Source organism: Canis lupus, chromosome 16 (assembly GCF_003254725.2).
Source record: "Canis lupus dingo isolate Sandy chromosome 16, ASM325472v2, whole genome shotgun sequence".
NCBI classification, from domain to species: domain Eukaryota; kingdom Metazoa; phylum Chordata; class Mammalia; order Carnivora; family Canidae; genus Canis; species Canis lupus.
In genome coordinates this window covers 23,965,879-23,989,664 of record NC_064258.1, presented here as the reverse complement: position 1 = coordinate 23,989,664, position 23,786 = coordinate 23,965,879, and the positions used below count along the sequence as shown (strand labels likewise).

The 23,786-nt window shown below is 40.6% G+C and overlaps 1 protein-coding gene across 3 annotated transcripts; it reads right to left on the bottom strand.

Moving 5' to 3' along the window:
- Positions 1–633: 633 nt before the first annotated feature.
- On the bottom strand, positions 634–19,426 carry CHRNA6 (cholinergic receptor nicotinic alpha 6 subunit). Of its 3 annotated transcripts, XM_035699872.2 has the most exons (7): positions 18,986–19,426; positions 18,514–18,571; positions 17,084–17,223; positions 6,358–6,402; positions 4,251–4,360; positions 3,168–4,146; positions 634–1,799 (listed from the first exon to the last, which is right to left on the bottom strand). In XM_035699872.2, exons 2-7 carry the CDS (start codon positions 18,545–18,547, stop codon positions 1,668–1,670), a joined length of 1,440 nt encoding a protein of 479 aa, XP_035555765.1. In that variant the 5' UTR covers positions 18,548–18,571; positions 18,986–19,426; the 3' UTR covers positions 634–1,667. The 3 variants fall into 3 exon arrangements, with proteins under 3 accessions (XP_035555765.1, XP_025299086.1, XP_035555767.1); XM_025443301.3 differs by lacking the exon at positions 18,514–18,571 and having other exon boundaries at positions 18,986–19,425; XM_035699874.2 differs by lacking the exons at positions 17,084–17,223; positions 18,514–18,571 and having other exon boundaries at positions 18,986–19,425.
- Between the last annotated feature and the right edge of the window lie 4,360 nt (positions 19,427–23,786).

Below are 23,786 nucleotides of genomic sequence, written 5' to 3'. Positions count from 1 at the left end.
TACCACAGAGAGCATGAGGCTCCTGGATGAGATAGACAAGGAAGAATGAGCATGAGGTAATAGAAGTTCTGGTGCATCAACACAATGGAGATTATGCAATCATAAAAATGTACTTGAATAGAGAGGCAGCTGGTAGGCAGTGGGCTTGAGCAATGGAAATCCGACCACAGTGATCCACAGCTGAGCCCAAACAGGCTGGTGAAGTCACCCACTTGGAAATAGCCATAGGCCCTAGCTGACCAATGGTCTACTTACATGCAGGCACAGTTACCAGAAAAGGGAAAATTCTATACATTCCCATACCTCCTTCATTCCACCCTGTACCTATAGCCCCTCGCCACCACCTCATGGCAGATAGTCTCTCTCTCGCTGTCCTGGCCACTGGTCCCTTTCCGTGTATTCAGTAAACTTTTATCTCCTTTGTTCTGACTCGGGTGAAGTCTCTCACCACCTGTGCCACCGACCTCCATGGATGGGGACACCCCACATTCAAGACTATGTAACATCATGGAGAAATACTGCTGACATGTTTTGAGAAAACAGCAAAATACAAAATTGAAAGGTATAATTGAAGTGTGCATTCATTACATGTGTGATTAGGCAAGGACGAGATGGGAAAAGACAAAAAAGAAATTAGTTCCTTTGTTAGGTAGATTTATTTTTTTTTTCTGCTTTGAAAGACATTTTTATTGTTACAATAATATTTATACAACAAATATGAAGATAAAGATAGAGTAGAATGAAACAGAATTCCCAAAGTGTTCCTTCTCAGAAAAGGTTTTGCTCCACAAGGTACCAGATCACAATTTCTTAAAGAAGAAATAACTTTATTTGCAGTCTCGGCTACAACGGACCAGTGGAAACAGCTGACCAGAGCAGCCACCTCTTTGACCCACAGCAGAGGCTGCCACACATTTATGTGGCAACACTACATCATGCTCTCCTACTCTGGCTGCTGTAGTTACATTCCCCACGCGATACCTGGTCCTGGAGATCTTTGTGTTTATGACTTTTCCTCAAAAGCTGCAAGCACTTGGGGACAGAACCTATTTCTGTTGCCCTTGCAATGCCTAGTACAGTGCTGGGTTACCACTCAAGTTTCTTGCCAGATGAGTGCTAATTAGATGCAGCCTGCTGAGAGAGACCCTGATGACCCGCTATTATTTTTTGCTAATTAATATATCAAATAATGTTGACATGCATGAGTACATTCCAGAGGCATGCATAAGAAGGCAGGCGTATAATAATTCCCAAGCGCTGCAGATGCCAGCAAGGTACGAGCTCCAGTGTTTCATGTCTGGATGGTAAGCAATAAACTGGAGGTACAAGAGCACCCCATTTTAGCGTGGTTTGGTGTTCCTTACATGGGTCACTGTATTATGGATCACTCGTGTCCCTGGAAGTCGAACATGTACAGAGAAGAGAAGCCTGTGGATGCTGCCAGCTTCGGACTCCAGTGTTATAAAACATCTTCGAGTACTCCTCTGTGCTACAAAGGAGGGCATTCAGCCTCCTAATCTGTAACAAAGTCCTCTTTTTTTCCATCTAGTCGTCAGCTTCAGTAGATGGGGGACTTGGATGGAAAACTATGTCGCTTTCCTTACAGCAGGGAGCATAGAACAAATATAGCATCTGTAAGTTTCAAAAGGTAAAAGGAAAATACATCCTTAGGACTTTCCTGTGTTCCCCAGCAGTGGTTGTAGAAATAGCCCTGCAGTTCCAAACACACAGACAAATATAAACACCCAAAGAAATACTCTGTCTACCACCATGGCTACGTACTTCCAGTCATCTTCAACCTGAAAGGCAAACAAAAAGTCAAAACAATTAAAAAAAAAAAAAAGGAAACCATAGGGGATGTGTTTTGTCTCATAAATAAGCTGCTTTCTTTTCAAAGAAGACTTCCCTGGCAATTTTTAAAGCAAACATAATTTTATCGTGGTTAACTCGTGTTTCCTATATAGTTCACAGAACTTTTGTCTGAAGAGAGTGGATGCACATGCCCCTCTAGTGCCTCGTGCAGATGGCTACAGAGTTAGCAGGATCACCCAGAGCACAAAGGACTTTTCCTGCAAAAAGCATTCCCAAGAAAACCACTCGGATAGCTCAATTTTTGCCATTGGCACCACTGGATATTCTGACCCCTTGGCAAGTCTGGGAAATGGGTTTGAGACAGGGGTGCAGGATGGGAGAAATGATGGAGGGCCCTCTTATCAGGAATAGGCAGCTCTCTAGCCCTCAAAGTCATGCTAGCTATGGAGAATTCATTGCTTTTCTCATGTCCTTCCAGTTTCTAACCTCCAAATTCTTATGCCTCCAATTTATGGCTGAGACTTAGTCTCAGGTTGTGTCTTGAGGGCCCTACCAGATGATGTTTAAGACAACAATAACCCCTTGATTTTATGAAGGTGTCACCATGATGCATCCCCCCACCCCCTGCCTTGTGACTCACAGTCACAGTATCCTCCCCTGCACCAACAGAGCGGACTTCAGGTCTCAAGACATCCTTTCACTAGGAGATATGAATGCCGACAACTGCAGTATGAGGTCAAACCCTGACACCTGGCACAAATTTTCAGATGCCCGAAGCTAGTCATCCTTATGCTATGGAAAACTGGCATGATTTCCTTGAGCTCTCTCTTTGGAGAATGGGGGAGGTCCATGCTGCTATCATTAGACTCTGGGCAACAAAAGCAGAATATGTTGATGCTAAAAATATCCCTGAGGCTCCTTCAATCTACACCTAGATCCCTCTCCAGTAGAATAAGTGGGATTGGAATTGCAGAAGACTCACTCCCCTCTCCCAGCACTCTCAGGCTGCAGGCTGCTGTGCAGTTGGTTCTCCTGCCCTGGAGGCAGATCTTCCCATTCACCCTTCCCTCTGCCACTGTTCTTAAGAAAGAGTTTCATTAACCAAGGTTGTCCTGAATGTTTATTTTAACCAGATTTCACTGGAGTTAACATTTCAAGAGGTGGAGTTTTGTTCTGAAACTATGGTTTTTCCTAACCAACCCCTAGGCCACTTCACCCATAACTGCTTAATAACTGAGTGTCAGTAATGCTCCCTGTTCCTCTTGTAAACAGAAGTCACACTGAAGATCTGACTGGACCTACAAGTGCCTCTAAGCCCACTCTAGGTGGACAGGCTGGAGGAGCCATGTACCTACCTCCTTTGTTTCATTTTGGTTCTTCATGTTTTCTGCTATGAATTGAACACTATTAATTACATCTTCGACATCAGGCCAGTGCTCTGAATTTTCAGTCATCCATTGTAAAGACTGATGACTTAATCTTCTTTTGCTGGTGGCAAGCTCACTTGATTTATGACAGTGGCAGCATTCTTTAGGAAGTTTTGTCTCTCTGTAATTATCAAAGTTGACTTTGGTGGGCCTACTGGAAATGCCTTTGGAGTTTTTATCAGAACTCGTCTTCCTCATCTTGTCCAGAGGCCTCCTCATCATCAGGATCTGGGGTAACAGCTGGAGGAAAACCGTCTTCACCCACTTGGGCATAGTGTGTGTTGCTGGGGTGCGATAATGTATGTTCAACACAAACACAGTCACCGCAATGGACAGGGTGACAAAAATCATGGTGAACAGTAGGTACTCACCCACCAATGGGATCACAAGAGACGTGGATGGGATGGTTTCTGTGATTACCAGCAAAAACACAGTCAGAGAAAGCAGAACTGAAATACAAAGTGTCACCTTTTCACCACAATCAGAAGGAAGGTAAAAGACCAGCACAGTTAGAAATGAAATAAAGAGACAAGGGATGATGAGATTAATGGTATAAAACATTGGCAGTCTTCTAATGTAAAAAGAATAGGTTATATCTGTGTATATCTCCTCACAACAGTTGTATTTTATATCATGTTTGTAGCCAGAAGCATCAACAATTTCCCATTCACTGTTTTCCCAAAAATCATTCATGTCTACTTTAGATCCAATGATTAGAAGATCAATTTCAGCTTTGTCATAGGTCCAAGAACCAAATTTCAGGGAACAATTTTGATGATCAAAAGGGAAAAAAGTGATATCCATAGGACAGGAACTCTTGAAAATAGCCGGTGGAGTCCAGATTATCATGCCATCATATTTAAGAAGAGCTTTTGTCTTGCCTTCCACTTGAAAGTCACCAACAGCACTGCAAAGTAAACCAGACACCATTTAGTAACACCCCTTTTGCTGTGGGTAGGCATGTACTGAAGGCAACTTTAGAAAGAGATTACTGTTGCCAGAAGCCCATACTTGTTGTAGAGGACAATGTCAGGCTTCCAGATTCTATCCGCAGGAACACGAAGAGTCTCAATGCCATCATATTCCATTGGGTTCCAGCGCAATTTATAGTCATTCCAGATCTAAAGGCAAAAGTCAGTTGAATAAAAAAATTTTAGTGACTTTATTCCAATATTAATTCCATGTTGGTTTAGCAGGTTTTTTTGGAAAAAGTAAGTTCTTATTTAACGAGTACATTGGAGGGGCACCTAGCTGGCTCAGTTGGTAGAGCATGACTCTCGGTCTCAGCGTCATGAGTTCAAGACCCACACTGGGCATGGAGCCTAGTTAAAAAAAAAAAAAAAAAAAAACAAAGAATACATTGGTTTCTATCAAAAGCTAGGAGATTAGGGATGCCTGGGTGGCTCAGCAGTTGAGCATCTGCCTTTGGCTCAGGGCATGATCCCAGGATCCCAGGACTGAGTCCCTCATCGGAGTCCCCACAGGGAGCCTGCTTCTCCCTCTGCCCATGTCTCTGCCTCTCTCTGTGGGCCTCTCATGAATAAAGAAATAAAATCTTAAGAAAAAAGAAACTTAAAAAAAAAGGTTGGGAGGTTAAATCCATGGAGGATAGGGTGCTAGGAAAGAAACAAACAATCCAATCATGAAATGGGCAAAAGACATGAACAGGAATCTCACAGAGGAAGACATAGACATGGCCAACAAGCACATGAGAAAATGCTCTGCATCACTTGCCATCAGGGAAATACAAATCAAAACCGCAATGAGATACCACCTCACACTAGTGAGAATGGGGAAAATTAACAAGGCAGGAAACCAAAAATGTTGGAGAGGATGCGGAGAAAAGGGAACCCTCTTGCACTGTTGGTGGGAAAACTGTGTGGAGGTTCCTCAAAGAGTTAAAAATAGACCTGCCCTACGACCCAGCAATTGCACTGCTGGGGATTTACCCCAAAGATACAGATGCAATGAAACGCCGGGACACCTGCACCCTGGTGTTTATAGAAGCAATGTCCACAATAGCCAAACTGTGGAAGGAACTTTGGTGTCCATCGAAAGATGAATGGATAAAGAGGATGTGGTCTATGTATACAATGGAATATTACTCAGCCATTAGAAATGACAAATACCCACCATTTGCTTCGATGTGGATGGAACTGGAGGGTATTATGCTGAGTGAAATAAGTCAATCGGAGAAGGACAAACATTAATGGTCTCATTCATTTGGGGAATATAAATAATAGTGAAAGAGAATAGAGGGGAAGGGAGAAGAAATGAGTAGGAAATATCAGAAAGGGAGACAGAACATGGAAGTCTCCTAACTCTGGGAAACAAACTAGGGGTGGTGAAATGGGAGGAGGGCGGGGGGTGGGGGTGACTGGTTGGCGGGCACTGAGGGGGGCACTTGACGGGATGAGCACTGGGTGTTATTTTGTATGTTGGCAAATTGAACACCAATAAAAAATAAATTTATTATAAAAAAAAGGATAGGGTGCTAGGTAGCTGAGCTGATTTTGGCAAATATGACTTAAATAATTAGCTATTGATTATTAGCTGGCTAAGGTTATAAATTCAACTTCTGTGTTCCACAGACTATATTCACACTGGAGTAGCAACTCATTTCTAATATTAAAAAAATAGTTCAAGTGTACCATGATGAATTTGTTACAAAGTCTGCATAAAAGATTAAGACAAGAAGGAAAAATGAAATAGTATAACTGATAAAACCAGCTGGTGGGACTCTAACCCACAAGCTCTCATAGTCAGTTCCTGACTTCCCCCTGGTGCAGCAGGATCAAAGAGCTGGCAAGCATCTGACTCTGGGGCTCAAGTTACAGATATAAATAGGAGACCTGAGGCAGAAACCAGAAGGGACAGGTCTCTATGTCCCAGAGAACTTTATCACTACGTTTCAGCACCTGTGCTGTGTTTCAGCACATCAAGAAGCTGTTTCAGAGCTGACCTTTAGGCTTTGGAAACAGATAGATAGTATTTTATGCTCCATCATAAGCTAGAGATGGAAAGAGGGAATGTTAGTGGAATTTATCCAGTAGACATTGTTAGCCTGGCACATGAGTAAGATAGGTCCAAGGGAAGGACACATAATGCAGACACATACGTGACGTAGCCACAGATTGGTTTCCATGATCTGGTTTACTTCATCCTGGAAAAAAGAAATAACATTTTTAGCCTTAAATGTACTTGCTAATAAATGTACTTGCTAATAATGGATCTTAGAACAATAATTACAATGGAAGAGAGCCAAATCTGAGTTATTCATACTAACGGAGGAAAACAAAACCTAAAAAGTCAACTTATAAAATGCAACCAGAAATATATTTTCACATCTCATTCCAACCATGTTCACTTTGAAAGAAACTGTGGCTTAAAAACTGTCTTTCAAATCAGATTTAAGTCTCACTTCTTCTGTGAAGCCTTTCTGATCTCCATAGCTCATAAGGTTTCTGATTCCATGAAAGGAGGAAGAGAAGGGACTGTGGGAAGAAGGGAGGGGTAGTACTGCAGATGGTGATAGCTATCAGAACTTGGTTCATTGTTTTTACCATCTTCTTCCCAGTCCTTGGAAACCTCCCTTCCTCAGCTGTGCTCAGCACTCTCCAGGCTCTGAGTGCTGAGCCCAATTGCCCCTTGAAATGTGAGCCTCAGCTTACCATGCGGTTTCCACCTGGGACCTGCCACTCTGATGCACCACATCCCAATTCTCATTCAAGCCATACTGATTTCTTCAATCATTCATTACTCAAGTATTTATTGAGTACTGTGTGCTCTATAAATGCCGGGAATTTAGACACATGAAGGTAGGGGATTTTTCCATCCTGTTTACTGCTAAACTATTAATTGGAGAGACAAAAATTCAATAATAGATATATAATATAATGTATGACAGTTATAAGTCCTATGAAGAAAAATAAAGAGGGATAGAGGGGTGTGTTTGTGCATACATACACACATACACAAGCACACACACAAGCAAACACATCTGTTTGAGACAGAATGATGAAAGAAGGCTTCTCTGAGGAGATAGATTAAACAAGTTCCTAAATGGCCTGAAGACAGTCATGGAGCTATCTGGAATAAAACATTTCAAGCCAATATACCAAATATAGTATGCTCCTAAGCAACTACCAGGCTTCAGTGGGAAAACTACTGAAGACATATTCAGGACCTTCAGCAAACTTACAACACAACTGCTTGGATATTAGGTATTGGGTATTCCCAGTGGCCAGCAGTAGGTTCCCAAAACTTACCAACCAGGGTGCCCAGGTGGCTCAGTCGGTTAAGTGACTGCCTTCACCTCAGGTCATGATCTCAGAGTCCTAGCCTGGGATTGAGGCCCCCATTCCCCTACCCTGTCAACCTCCCTGCTAAGCAGGGAGTCTGCTTCTCCCTCTCCCTCTCCCTTTCCCCATCGCTTGTGCACACACTCTCTCTCCCTTCTCTCTTTCTAAAATAAATAAATAAAATCTTAAAAAATAAAACAACTTACCAACCTTGCTTTACAAGACACATGGACACCTTTCATGTCAAATGAATTCAACTGTGGTTGACAGAATTATAGCCAGGACTCAGACATTAACCTGCTCTTTTTCACTGAGCTGCTCTGTTGTTCTCTACTCCCCCTGCTAAGTTTCCTCCTTCGAATGGGTTTGCGTCAAATAATGGTAAGCTTCAGTGTTTTAAAAGGTCAACAAAAAGACTTACATTTATGGTTTCCTATTAGCCAGGAACAGAAAAAAAAAAAAAAAGGAGTAGAGAGCTATACTTATCCATTGGCCAAGCAGTCCATGGCTGGTGCCTTCTGCTCATGAGAAGGTCTTGTTGTGACCTATGGATTCCATCCAGTGGAGGCCATGTCAATAAACCATTGGCTGTCAATCAAAAATGGACTAACTATGCAATCCAGAAAGGCCTCAGGGGTAAATATCATAAGCATCTTCCAAAGACTGCATTCCCTCTATATACTAGTATACTGTGTTTACAGAACTAGTGTATACTGTGAACTAGTGCATCGTGTTCAAATAGTTAAAATCTGTTGGCAATATTGTCCTGACAATATCCCTGTCTTCCACCAAAACTTCTATAGGCTAGTAAAGCTCAATGTGGTGTGGACATCTTCAGGGGTGTCAGCCAACTTTCTTGTGAATGAGGACTTTTTCTGGCAAGTCTTGTTCTCCATCCAATTCCATACCACACTGATGGTCATGGGTAGTATCATCAGAGAGCCCAGCTGAAAGAGGCCAGAGATCCACAATACCATTCACGTTGCTGGGACCATTGCCCTATATCTCTTTCTTGGGAAAATAAATTAGTTGGCACCCTGCCTGAATTAAAGGATTGGAGTTACAATTTCAAACTGATTAGGCTCTGAGCAGCAGAGATTGAGATCAGAAAAGCCAGGTGGACTACACTTTCAAGGCCTTTAAGTTTGTCATTTCAGATATGTGAGGCCATCGAAACACTAGGGGCTTTGTCTTGGATCTCTGTTGGGAGCACAGCAGGAGTACTCTTACACTGAAAGATCATCTATCCAGAAAACTTTGTGGCCAGTATCATTCTGTATGGCAGCAAATACACTTCCATACAGAGGAGCAAAAGGCCTAGAGACTTTGAGAAGGAAGTTGATGATTGTGCGTCCTTGTTGTACTGCATCACAGAGCTATTCCCAGGGCTCACTGTGGCTCAATGACAACAATGTATATGGTCCACAGGGGCTTCTGGTGCCCCAAATGAGACCAGGTAGCTTATAATACACCAATAAGAATGGCTACATTAATGTCTGACAAAGTAGACTTCAGAAAAAAATGATTACTATGGACAAAGAAAGACATTACATAGTGCTTGAAGGATAAATTCACCAGGAAGGCATATGATCCTAATTGTATACACACCAAACAATGAAACAAAAATTGGTAAAGCTGAAAGAAGGAATAAATCCCTAATTATAGCTGAAGACTTCAACACTTCCTCTCTCAGCAACCTATAGAATACTAGACAGAAAATTGGCAAAAATATAGATCTGAAGAATACAATCAACAGGACCCAACTGACATATATAGAATCAAAATAGCAGAATACATAAATTTTTCAAGTATGTGTGGAATATTAACCAGATAAATCATATTTTTCATTTTTATTAAATATTTTATTTATTCATTCATAGAGACACACAGAGAGAGGCAGAGATACAGGCGGAGGGAGAAGCAGGCTCCATGCAGGGAGCCTGACACAGGACTCGATCCTGGGTCCCCAGGATCACACGCCAGGTGTAGGTGGCACTAAACTGCTGTGCCACCAGAGCTGCCCATAATTTTTAAAAGATTTTATCTATTTATCCATGAGTGATGCACAGAGAGAGAGAGAGAGAGAGGCAGAGACACAGACAGAGGGAGAAACAGGCCTCATGAGGGGATCCCGACGTGGGACTTGATCTCAGGACCCCTGATCATGCCCTGGACCGAAGGCGGCGCTAGACCGCTGAGCTACCCGGGCTGCCCGATAAATCATATTTTTATCATGGGCCATAAAATAAACCTCATAAACTTAAAAGAATTGAAACCATACAGTGTGTTTTCTGACTATAATGGAATCAAACTAGAAATCAATAACAAAAAGACAACAGGAAAATCTCTAAACCCACAAGAATTAAACAATAGACTTCTAAATAATACATAGGTCAAAGAAGATGTCTCAAAGGAGGGTTTTTTTTTAAGATTTTATTATTTTTATTTCTTTATTTGAGAGAAAGAGTGTGTGTATCACCGTGTGAGTAGGGGAAAGTGCAGAGGGAGAAGAAGAAAGAGAATCCCCAGCAGACTCCACAGCGAACATGGAGCCCTGGGCAGGGCTTGATCTTATGACCCTGAGATCATGACTTAAGCCAAAATCAAGAGGCAGACACTTGGGGCGTCTGCCTTTAGCTCAGGTCATGATCCCGAGATCCTGGGATCAAGTCCCACATCAGGCTCCCCAGAAGGATCCTGCTTCTCTCTCTGCCTATGTCTCTGCCTTTCTTTCTGTGTCTCTCATGAGTAAACAAATAAAATATACATTAAAAAAATCAGACACTTAACCGAGTTACCCAGGTGCCTCTCAAAGGAGATTTTTAAAAATACATAGAACAGAATGAAAATGAAAATACAACATACCAAAACATGAAGGACATAGCTTAGAACAGTGCTGAAAATAAAATTATAGCATGATATGCTTACACTAGAAATAAGGCCTCAAATCAATAATCCAAGTTTCTACTTCAAGAAATTAGAAAAAGAAGCACAAAATAAATCCCAAAGCAAGCTTAAGGAAGGAAAAATAAAGATAAGAGTAGAAAATTTGGGATACCAGGCTGGCTCAGTCATTGAAACATGCAAGTCTTGATGTAGAGAATAAATAAGTAAACAAACAAACAAACTTTTTTTAACAAGAGTAGACATCAAAATTAAAAAGGAAAACAAAAGGCTGAGTCTTTGGAGGAGAAACAACAAAATTGAGGAATTTGTAGCAAGATTGACAAAAATAAAAACAGAGAAGACACAACTCACCAACATCAAGAATAAAACAGGAGCTATCACTTCAGATCCTGTAGCCATTACAAAGAATAGACAATACTATAAACAATTTTATCATACACTCAAAAATTTCTAAAAAGTGGACTAAAACCTCAAAAGCCACAAACTATCCAAATTCAAAGAAAATGAAATTGACAGTCTGAATAGTCTATGGCCATTTTTAAAAATTGAATTTATAGTTAAAAACCTCTGGAAAAGAAGTATCTAGACCGAGTAAGTTTCCCTGGAGAATTCTACCAACCAGATAAAGAATTAATATTAATTTTACACAATCTTTTCCAGAATGTAGAAGAGGATGGAACAATTCTAAACATTTTTTATGAAGTATTATCCAAACACAAAACCCAAAGACAGTACAAAAAAAGAAAATTACAGATCAATATCTGTCACAAACCCATCAATAAAGTATTAGCAAACTGATTCTAACAATATATAAAAAGTTATACACCAGGACACCTGGGTGGCTCAGTGGTTGACCGTCTGCCTTCGGCTCCCTGTGTGATCCCAGGGTCCTGAGATCAAGTCCCACATCTGGCTCCTTGCACGGAGCCTCCTTCTCCCTCAGCCTCTGTCTCTGCCTCTCTCTCTGTGTCTCTCATGAATAACTAAATAAATCTTTTTTTAAAAAGTTATATACCATGACTAAATGAGATGTAAGGCTGGTTCAACACTCAAAAATCAATCAGTGTAAGTTACCATATCAACAAGGTAAAGAAGAAAAATTATGTGATTATATCAATTGATGCAGAAAAAGCATTTGGCAAAAATTCAACATCAGCTTATGACAAAAATTCGTTGAAAACTGGGAATAGGGATCCCTGGGTGGTGCAGTGGTTTAGCGCCTGCCTTTGGCCCAGGGCGCGATCCTGGAGACCTGGGATCAAATCCCACATCGGGCTCCCGGTGCATGGAGCCTGCTTCTCCCTCTGCCTATGTCTCCGCCTCTCTCTCTCTCTCAATGTGTGACTATCATAAATAAATAAAAAAAAAAAAAAAAAAGAAAACTGGGAATAAAGGAGAATTTCCTCAGCTTGATGAAAACCTCCATAAAAATGCTACAGCTATCATTATACTAAATTGTAAAAAGTTGACTGCTTTTTCCTTAAGATTGAGAACAAGGCAAAGATGTTCATTTTCACCGTTTTACTCAATACAGTACTAGAAATTCTAGTCAATGCAATAAGACAAGAAAAAGAGGAAAAAAGCACAGATTGGAAAGAAAGAAAGAAAGAAAGAAAAAAACTATATTTGCATATGACATGGTTGCCTACATAGAAAATCCCATGGAATTTATAAAAATATTGAAACTAAAAAAATACTGATATTAATAAGTAAGTTCAGCAAAATCTCATGACATAAGATCAATAGACAAAAAATTCAATTTCCATATAATAAGAATGAACATAGAGAAACCAAAATTAAAAGCACGTTATTTTCAATTGCTTCAAATAAAACAAAATACTTACATATGTACACAATAATACATGAATAGGATCTGTGTACTGAAAATTACAAAATGCTGATAAAAAAAGGGCTAAGTGGAGAAATATCTTGCATTCACGGGTTGGAAGACTCAACAAAGTAAATATGCCACTTCTCCCCAAATTAATTTATAGATGTGGTACAATTCCTTTCAAAATCCCAGCAAAGCTTTTTGTATACATAGGCAGCTTATTCTATAAGGCTTAGGCCCTAGAATAGCTAATATAATTTTGACAAAGAAGAATAAGGTGGCAGGAATCACTTTGACCAATATTAAGACTTACTGGGTGCCTGAGTGACTCAGCCATTAAGCATCTTCCATCAGCTCAGGTCATGATCCTAGAGTCCAGGAATCGAGACCCCACATCAGGCTCCCTGCTCAGCGGGGAGTCTGCTTCTCCCTCTCCTCCTGTCCCCACCCCCACTCCTGCATGTGTGCTCTCTTTCTCTTTCTCTCAAATAAATAATTAAAATATTTAAAAATAAAAAACATAAAAAACAAGACTTACTATACAGTTACAGTAATCAAGACTGTGTGGTATTGGTGGAGGGTTAGTCATATAGATTAATGGAATGGAATAGAGGACCCTGAAGTAGATCCATACAAATATGCTCAACTGATTTTTCACAGAGGTACACAAGCAACTTAATGGAAAAAGGATAGCCTTTTCAACAAATGACACTGGAGCAACTAGACACCACAGACCAAAAAAAAAAAAAAAAGAGAGAGAGAGAGAGAGAGAGAAGGACCAAGCCTCGCATTTTTTTTTAAAGAGAGGCAGAGGGATCCCTGGGTGGCGCAGCGGTTTAGCGCCTGCCTTTGGCCCACGGCGTGATCCTGGAGACCCGGGATCCAATCCCACGTCGGGCTCCGGGTGCATGGAGCCTGCTTTTCCCTCTGCCTATGTCTCTGCCTCTCTCTCTCTTTCTCTCTCTCTCTCTCTGTGTGTGTGACTATCATAAATAAATAAACATTTAAAAATAAATAAATAAAAATAAAGAGAGGCAGAGAAACAGGCTCCATGCAGGGAGCCCAGTGTGGGACTTGATCCAGGCAACCCGGATCATGCCCTGAGCCAAAGGCAGATGCTCAATCACTGAGCCACCCAGGCATCCCTAAGCCTCAGATTTTATACAAAAATTAAAAATTAACTCAAAATGGATCACAGTCTTAAAAAAATAGAGCTTTAAGAAAAAAAATAAAAGAAAATCTCTGGGATCTGCTTAACACCAAAAGCACAACACATAAAAGGAAAAATTTATAAACTGGACCTCATCAAAATGGAAAAGTTTGAGTGAAAGCCCACATGAAAAAGATGAAAAAAGAAGCTACAAACTAGGGTAAAATACAACTGACCCTTGAATACACAGGTTTCAACTGTGCAGATCCACTTATATAGAGAATTTTTATAGCACTGTGCTATAAATGTATTTTCTCTTTCTTATGATTTTCTTAATAACATTTTATTTTCTCTTACTCTATTGTAAGAATACAGAATATAACACCCTTAATATACAAAATACATGTTAATCAAGTGTTATCAGTAAAGCTTCAGGTCAACAGTAGACTACTAGTAGTTAGATTTTGGGAAGTCAAAAGTTATATGAAGAATTTTGACTGTGCTAGGCGCTAGTGCCCCTAACCCCTGCATTATTTAAAGGTCAACTGTATTTACAAACCACATATCTGGCAAAGCATTAGCATCTAGAATATAGCAAGAACTGTTAACACTGGACAGTTAAAAAAAATCAAACAATTCAATTAGAAAATGGGCAAAAAACCATGAACAAATATTTCACCAAAGAGCATATACAGATGGCAAATTAGCACATGAAAAGATCGTCTATGTCATTAGTCATTAGGAAAATGCATATTAAAACTGCAATGAGAGGGATCCCTGGGTGGCGCAGCGGTTTGGCGCCTGTCTTTGGCCCAGGGCCCGATCCTGGAGACCCGGGATCGAATCCCACATCGGGCTCCGGGTGCATGGAGCCCGCTCCTCCCTCTGCCTGTGTCTCTGCCTCTCTCTCTGTGTGACTATCATAAATAAATAAAAATTAAAAAAAATAATAAAAATAAAAAAAAATAAAACTGCAATGAGATATCATTATATACCTATTAGAATGCCTAAAATAAAAAAAAAACACCAAATATTGGTGAAGATGCAAATAAACTGGATCACTTATATATTGCTGGCAGGAATGTAAAAGGATAGATTCACTCTGGAAAGCATCCTGGCAATTTCTTTAAAAAACTAAACATGCAACTACCATATAACCCAGCAATTACACACCTGGAGATTTATCCCAGAGAAATGAAGATTTATGCTCACACAAAAACCTATACCCAAATGTTCATAGCACTTTTATTTGTAATAGAATAAAACTGGAATCAACCCAAATGTTCTTTAACCACCGAAAAGTGAAATAAACTGCAGTGCCTAAATACCACACAGCACCAAGAAGAAATGAACTATTGATACAGTCGACAACTGGGATGAGTTTCCAGAAAAACCAATCCCACAAGATTACATACTTTATGATTCCATTTTTATATAACTTTCTTGAAATGACAAAATTTTTAAAATAGAAGACACATTAGTGGTTGCCACTGGGAAAACTGGGCAAAGTGTACAAAGGATCTTTCTATTATTTTCTTTTTTTTTAAGATTGTATTTATTTATTCATAGAGACACAGAGAGAGAGAGGCAGAGGCACAGGCAGAGGGAGAAGCAGGCTCCATGCAGGGAGCCTGATGTGGGACTCGATCCTGGGTCTCCAGGATCAGGCCCTGGGCTGCAGGTGGTGCTAAACCGCTGTGCAACCGGGGCTGCCCAGGATCTTTCTATTATTTCTTACAATTGCATTTGAACCTACAGTTATTTCAGTAAATAAAAATTCAAGTCTTCCTTACATTTCCCAAGTCTCCCTTACAGCTAGAGGTTGTCAGTGAACCAGGAAGCAGAGGATGTTAGTAGGGTTAGTAGGACTTCTAGGAAAACCCCTCAGGAAGTCACAGATGTCTGTTACATGCCCTTCTCCCTTCCTCCTGCTTATCATCAAGGATGTGAATATGATGAGCGAAAATCAGCAGTTATCTTGGACCACTTTGGCAACACTGAGGGAAGAAAGCACATGGTGAAATAGAAAGATGGAACCTTGCTCACTGTCACCAATGTATGGTTTATGCTTTAAGCATCACGGTCAATGTGATTGGCATCCCCTGAATGTTGTGCAGTGCCTAACCTGAGCAACTGAATACAGTGGAGCAATCACTAACACCATGAAGCCACCTGGTATTAATCTCCTAAACTGTTAACCTTTACATTTCTATTACATAAGAAAGAAATAAACTTGTTTTATTTAAGTCATATTTTTTTAAAATCTTTGATAGCAGCCACATGCAAATGTCAAAATCTGTGTGTTGCCATCCCCACCCACCATCCTCAGAACAATGTCCTGGAAAGAAATATCAACCAAGGATTTGAAGTGATGCTGTACAGTGAAATAGAAATAGTGAAATAGTGAATAGTGAAAATTAGAACAATCCAACCACAGCAAACTATAGCTTCCAGCCAGGTAGGAAGCCAGTAACCAGTCAACACGATTTGGGGGTAGAAAGGACCAGAACAGGTACCAAATAAATATTTTTTAAGGAATGAGTAGGCCCATCTAAGCAAAATAAAATGTGTTATTTTTTTTAACCAGTATATACTGGTATATACATACTTCCAATTTGGGCCAGAAGCCAGAGAACCAGGCCAGGGGTCAGTCTCATCCACTAGGAAACATGGACTGGAGAAACATCATGGGCCCTGACTTCACATCTGTAATTAAGATCTTTCCCCAGTGAACCCTGAAAGCCACCACTGTTTCCTAAGGGGCAAAGTCTAGGAGCACAGAGAACTCCTTCCTTATCCATAGGCTGGGACTGATGAAAGGGGCTCCCTTTGCTGTACACTGTTGTCTCAGGAGCTCTAGCTTTAGCCTCCCCCTATACTTCCTGAGCCTACCTATTCCTGGCATTTGGTCCGCAGGCCAGCTCTGCTCCCTCCTATGCCTTGGAGCCCAGAACCCTGCTCTATGTTATAATACCAGGTCCCACTACCTCCTCTCTGAGCAATTAGGACATGAAGGTTATTCAAAGGAGAGAACTGCAGTCCTCCTTGCCCTTGAACATAGCAAGAAATCCAAATTCCCGCCTGTTTTCTCACACTGGATGGAACTATATGAAAGAAGGTGATTTTCTTTTTCTTTCTTGCATAATGTAGAAGACTTAAAGCCATTCTTTTTCTATGGAGTAAAAAGAACATGAACTTTGGAGTCAGACAGGCTCAATTAAGATTGCAGTTCCACCATGTTATAGTTGTACTACCTAAGGAAGGTCACTTAACTGAGCTTCCCTCCAGCTATAAAATGCAGATGACAGCCACTAAGTGCAGACATAGTGACTGGTGCAATGGAATTAGCTCCCTTTGTATTCTCCCTTCAACTTCCCCTTCGCCTCTTTGTTTCCTAAACTGGCTCTGGAAGCACTTCCAGAGACACACTGCCTTGATGTAAGTAACTTTAACATTAGTGGTAAAGTGTCTTCTTCTCAACAGGAGGACTTCAAAGGGCCAGCACCCATGTAGATGTGCATTTGTTCGTATTTTCAAAATTTCTATATTTACCATGTGCAACAACTAGGACAGTGTTTGAGAATTGCTCTGCGACCCCCACTGCTCTCTGCAGAGTCAGGGTTCCTCCAGGAACATGTGAACTGACGGCACTTACCACATTAGCCAGCTGTGTGATGGCCACTTCAAAATGCACTGTGACGGGATCAGAAACATTTTCTACAGGCCTGATGAACTGGTTATAATGAGAAAACAGTTTGTGAAAGAGCCTCTCTTCAGATGCACAGCCTGCAGAGCCTGCATGGCAAAACAGAGGGAAGAGTTAGAGAAGCAGAGAGAGTGCTCACAGGGGTGGGGAAGGTTCTGGCAGCTTCCATCACCAAGTGACATGAGCAGTGGGGTGTCCAAGTAACTGAGCACTCCTGGCCTGCGTTCTGTCCACCCACACAGACTTGTGTGCCCGTTGTATATGCCTCTCGGGGCCTCAGTTGGTTACCTTTGCCCTGAAGATAAAAAGGGTAAAATGCCTACGTCCCATAACTATTGTGATAGCAAATAAAATAATATTGGCAAGAGCACTCGTAGAAGTCTAATACACCGCGAATATAAAGGGATAGCATGAAATCCAATTCTTGTTTATGTCACTGAGGATGACGATCTTACTGATTTGGTTATTATGGAAAAGTCCTGCCCTTTCTTGTCAAAATACTGATTCAACTACCTGTTTCTACAACAGTGAGGTATTTAGCTAGGGAAGCTTCTCCAAGCAAATTGAAATAACTAGTAATTGTATTAAGATCTTAACAAGCCATAATCCTTTTTAAAATCAGCTTTGAGTTCAATTATTCTGGAGATTTGTGTAAGTGCAAAGTTTTTAGGGCAAACAAATAGTTTCAAAAGAATTCAAATTTAGTCCTTAAATAATAGCATTTTAATCACTAAATTTTAGATAGTTTAATGTGTATGTCTGTATTCTTCCAAGAATGCATCAAAAGGAGGTTACTTGGCCTTCATGCCTTCATTTGACATAATTCATTTCATTCATACCCCTCTGTATCCCTTACAGAAGCCAAATTTGACATCTGAAGTACTATTCTACAAATTTCCCAGAGGGATTAGAAATCCCTCTGAAAGAAAGAAAATTAAAGGGACTGAAAATCAGCAAAAATGAACAAAAGGATAGCTGTTGTATCACTAAATAGTCATTTGACAAATGGACTTGGAAACACTGAAACTCTGAGATTCCAGCAGGGAAGAACAATTTTAAATGTAAAATAGCACTCTTAAAAAAATAAATAATAAATAAATAAATAAATAAATAAATAAATAAATAAATAAATAAATAAAATAGCACTCTTGTTACCATAATCAATAAGGGTAGCAATATTTCTACATAAAACAGACAATAAACAATTCTCTCCATTACCCCATTATCCATGCCCCCCACCCGAGACAGCATAGGTAAAGCCTCCATCAGTCTTGAAGAGCAAACCCTGCAAAGCCAAAAGCACGTGGAAATGTGGTTTTCTTCAGCAGAATAGCAGCTAGCTGTTTCCAAGTCTTAACTTTTAAAATGAGTGATCTTACTCTTAGGATCCATTCCAGCACAGTAATATGACATGCTTCCCAAAACAATGATGATTACCTTCAAAATGGAAGGGTTCATGGAGTAAGTAATAGTATCAGCTAACAAATAAATCACAGCTTTAAAAAGATATATTCAATACAAATACAAGTAAGTCAGCTAAATATATCCAGAGAAAGTATGGATAGAAAACTGCATCATTATTATCACCACCAGTTTTTTAGTGGGACAATAAAATATGGTTTACAGTGTTTCATCGTCCTCTCCACCCCACCCCCTAAATCTCATGTTACATGTTAAACTTCCCCAGTAAGAAATAGATTAATTAGCAGTTATAACCGTAGTAATCCCTCTGCAGACCCTCTACATATTCAGACATAGGGCATTTCACCTGTGCTCAGTCGAGCACAACTAGAAAAGTAAACACATGTAGCCATAAAAGAGAATATGAGAAAAAACAGAAATAAGACCTACCTTTCAAGCAAGGAATGAATATACAGGAGCAGAGGCACAGACCAAAGTGAAGGAATCCCTGGCCCTTGCTGGTCAGCATGATTAAAACACACTTTGATTCCTTTTATAGTCAAAGGATTGTGGAAAACAAAGACCTTTCAGACAGCCACATGCATCAGACCTTTAAATCATTAGAGTCCCACTGCAGTCCATGTGTGTCTTCTGTGAAATAAAAACATTCACAAACCTAACACGGATGTTCCCAATATCATAAAGTGGGGCTCACACAAGGGCAAATAAAAAGGATTCAATCTGATGTCAGATGAGTCATCACTTTGCTGTCACCCTAGATCTCTTTTTGTGTAAGAACAGTGAAGGAAAGCGCCGAGGAAACGGTAGGCAGGCAGAATGGAAAACATTGCCTGGCTTAGATCTTTCTGTAGCACAGTTTGGGCAGTAATTCTTGGGGGAGAAACACTCGTTTACTGAGCCCCAAGTACAGGCACAGCATGTGCTAGGGTCCCAGGCAGTGTATTCTGATTCACCGAATTCTCTGGTTAATCAAGGCCATCCTTGTTACTAAAAAACTTACTAAAATAGGAGTTTCCTGTCTTAATAAGCATGGCTTAGAACAGGATTCATCTGATTTTGACTCCAGGGCTTTTAGTGTTTTGTCTTTCTGAGTTCAGGAATCACCATCCAGGACTAGAGATTAGGTATCTGAGAACCAGAGGGGATGAGTATGGAACACAGAATGCCACCTGGACAGCCCTATGTTTATTTCAACATCCTTGTCATCAACTGGTTTTCTTATAGGTTTCTTCTTGTCTCTATAAGTTTAGTGTCGATGGGATTCTGATGAACTGGGCCTTCTGGTCAGATTTTGTTATTGGTTAAAGAGGAGATAGGCCTACAACAAAAGGAAAAAGTGACCTCAGAATGAGAGAAAATATTTGCAACCACATGTCTGATAAGGGATTAATACTCAAAATATATAAGGAACTCCTAAAACTCAATATAAAAAAAATCCAATTAAAAAATGGGCAACGGGGGCACCTGGGTGGCTCAGAGGTTGAACATCTGCCTTAGGCCCAGCATGTGATCCCAGGGTCCTGGGATTGAGTCCCACATCAGGCTCCCTGGAAGGAGAAGCCTGCTTCTCCCTCTGCCTATGTCTCTGCCTCTCTCACTGTGTCTCTCATGAATAAATAAATAAAATATATATTTCTTCAGTTTAAAAAAGGAACTACCAGGAGCAGAGACCCACGATTTACTTGGCTCACACCTTCACAGCTACCAGAGTTGCCCCCGCCCTCAAAAGGAAGAGTAAGCGGAGCCAGTGAGAACTCTCTTCCTGATACGTGTGCCGAATAAAGTCCTAGGCAGGCCTGAGGGTCACGTGGTGACACGTGAGATAAAACCAGCAATGTGTATCGTGGGAAACTCTTTGAGGCAAAGGGCAACATGAATTGCTGGGTGGCCAACATCACACTCACATATAGAGAAGGCCAAGTGGCACAGCTGGGGCAGGTATACATCCATGGCGGCAAGATCTGCTTTCTCATTTTGTCTGACACGCTGAAAAATGTGCCCATGTTAAAGAGCATAAAAAATAAAAACCAAGGCTCAGAAGCTGGCCGGGGAAAAGCTGCTATTCTGAAGCCCCAGTTGGCTGCAAGACATGGAATGGGGTATGGAAACATCTTATAGAAGATAAATTTATCTGTCGAACAGAATTTTGTTATCTTTTCTTTTAGGTTATCTGGGTTTGGGAAGGTGTGCATGTATGTACATGTTCTAGGTTTTCATTTGACATCTTTCTCTTTAGATCAGAGTAAACTAAAATATGGTGGTGGTGGTTGGTCTATTTTCTTGGAAAAAAATAAAGAAAGAATTACCATATTATCTAGCAATTCTACTTCTAGAAATAAATTCAAAGGAAATGAAATCAGTATCTCAGGGAGATATCTGATTTCTCTGTGATGGCAGCATTGTTCACAATAATCACAGTACGGAAACAACCTAAGTGTCTGTCGATGGGTGAATGGACAAAGATATGATGTGTGTATGTGCATATTGTGTGGAATATTATTCAACCATGAGAAATCCTGCCACCTGGACAACATGGATGAACCTGAAGGACAGCGTGCTCAGTGAAATAAGCCAGACAGAGAAAGACAAATACTGTACAATCTCGTGAATGTATGAAATCTAAAAAAGTCAAACTCATAGAAGCAGAGAGTAGGAGAGTGGATCCAGACTTTCAGTTATAAAATTAATCAGTTCTGGTGACTGATTAATCACACTACAGTGACTATAGTTAATATATACTTTAAATGTGCTAAGAGAAGGGCATTTGGCTGGCTCAGTTGGTAGAGCACGTGACTCTTGAGCTCAGGGTCACGAGTTCCAGCCCCACAGTGGGCATAAAGTTTACTTAAAATTTTTTTTAATTAAAATTAAAAAAAATTTTTTCTAGGTAAATAGATCTTAAGTGCTCTCACCAACACACATACACAAATGATTACCAAGTGAGGCGATGGATATGTTGATTAGCTTGACTGTAGAGTCATTTCACAATGCACATGCATATCAAATCATCACACTGTAGACCTCAAATATATATAATTTTTATTTGTCAATTAGGCCTCCAGAAAGCTGGGGAAAAGAAGAAGAATGAGACTGGAAGATGATCCCTTGGGTCCTTCCCACCCAAACATTCTGTGACGTTATCCCAAAGACAGTACACTTTGCAATTATGCAGAGTTCAGACCAATGACTTTCCTCAAAATTCTATTAACCACATATCTCTTGAGGGAATGAAAAAGGAAGCAACATATAGAACCAAACTTAGACCAGACAAGTGCTGGCTGCCTGCCTGCTTTAGATATGTCATCTGAAGATGTTACTGAAGTGCTCCCCTTAGCAGATGGGCTTTTGTCCTTTGCTGGAATGTCCTGTGGAGTCTGGAGAGAATCTAAGGTGATAAAGAGAAAAGCCTGGACAACACTTAACCATGATGGATAAAATGCCAGGTCATATCCTGAAATGAGGCAATGCCTCACTCATTTTTGGAGTGAAACACAAATCAAGTTGGCTGTTTTCCAAAGCACCAATACCCTCAACTCTATTTCTCGGGCTTTAAATGATTTGTTCTTCACACTTTCTACCAGACGGACGTTGCAGTCTGTCAAGAAAACTGTTGTTCCAGGGTGCCTGGGTGGCTCAGTGGTTAAGCGTCTGCCTTCAGCTCAGGTTGTGATCCCGGGTCCTGGAATCGAGTCCCACACCAGGTTCCCTGCTCAGTGGGGAGCCTGTTACTCCTTCTCCCTCTGCTGCTCCTCATGCTCACTCTCTCTCTCTCTCAAATGAATAAATCAACCTTTAAAAAAGAAAAAGAAAACTGTTGTTTCACATCTTTTGTTTTATCCATCAATCCTCTATAGCCATCACCTGTCACCTTAATGAACCACTCTAGAGCAATCTCCTGGAATGAGTCCCAATCAGCTCTGCTTTCTTCCAGGAACACACCGCCTGTCCCCAGGAGTCAAGGTGCAGAATGGGAGGATAGGGGATGTAACAAGCGGAGGTCACAGAAGAGCCTCACCGGAGACCAAGAATGCAGAGGGAAGAATATGGACTTTGGAGTCAAACAGACCTGTATTTAGATTCTGGTACTGATACTTGGAGGATGTTGGACAAGTTACTTAACCTCCTCCAGCTCTGTCACCAGAAAAATGTGATTAAATTCAGTGTTAGAGATGATTTCACCTCTCCCTACCCAATTTTTCTTGTCATTTTTACTCACTGTCTCTCTTTTCTTTTAAAGTTTATTTTGTTATTTTAGTACTCTCTTCCCCCAACGTGGTGCTTGAACCCATGACCCCAACATCAAGAGTCACACACTTTTCCAACTGAGCCAGCCAGGTGCTCCTCTCACTCTCTTACCACTGCAGACAGCCAACAAAATTGGATAGCTCCTGGGCCTGAATTTACAGGAAAAATGTGCTGTATTTTAAATGCTTATGTAGAATATACATTCTCCCACTCAAAGAAAACGTTTACACTCTCCTCTCATCATCAGAAAAATGCTTGAGTTTTGTAATTCAATTCTGGGTTTACATCCTGTTTCAATCCCTTTCTGAAAATTGCAGGGAGAGAAGTTAAAACCAAATACACAGAAGAAAAGAAGTATCACTTAAAAAAAATTTTTTTAAATTTAATTCAAGAAACGAAAGAATGAAAGACATCTTGTCTTTTCCTGGTGTTGCTGGTTACCACTTCGTGTTCATATTCCAGTCATTAGTTCAGCTGTGCTCTCAAACCAACCAGAAGCAACATGGTTTATGGAGGTGGAAAGGCTGAAGGGAAGGTGAGATTCATCAACCTGGGAAGAGTCTATCTTGCCCTCCCCCCCCCCACCTCCTGGGCCCCCTCATTCCTCTTAGCCCTTCCCAAAAGGAAAAAGGAAGACGTAATGCAGCTTAACGTTTCCAAAGCTATAATCTGATAAAAACTGAGGATCCTACAGCTCCATACCCTTATGTGTATCAAATAAAAAGTGACATCTAATTCCTGGGGATTCTTAACCCTGGGGGGAGGTATCTGTGGCTGGTCTCATAGTTTTCCCAATTTCTGCTCCCAGTCACCCCACCTTATCCCTTTTAAAAATAATATTCTAGAGAATGAATGTGTCAGGAAACTGATAAGCTTCAGAGGCTCATTGTTGGGTTCCTTTTGGGTTATTGTAGACACTAAGTTCAATTTGGAGGTTTTCTCTTATTTATTTATTTATTTATTTATTTATTTATTTATTTATTTA

Bases quoted from the DNA above. Each gene is read 5' to 3' on its own strand.
- CHRNA6 (XM_025443301.3), bottom strand. From the start codon at position 19,064: ATGCTGACCAGCAAGGGCCAGGGATTCCTTCACTTTGGTCTGTGCCTC. The intron at 6,403-17,083 runs GTAAGTGCCGTC...TCTTTTTTCCAG, and splicing joins TCACACAGCTGGCTAATGTG to GATGAAGTAAACCAGATCAT. The intron at 1,800-3,167 runs GTAGGTACATGG...TTTGCCTTTCAG, and splicing joins ACCAAAATGAAACAAAGGAG to GTTGAAGATGACTGGAAGTA.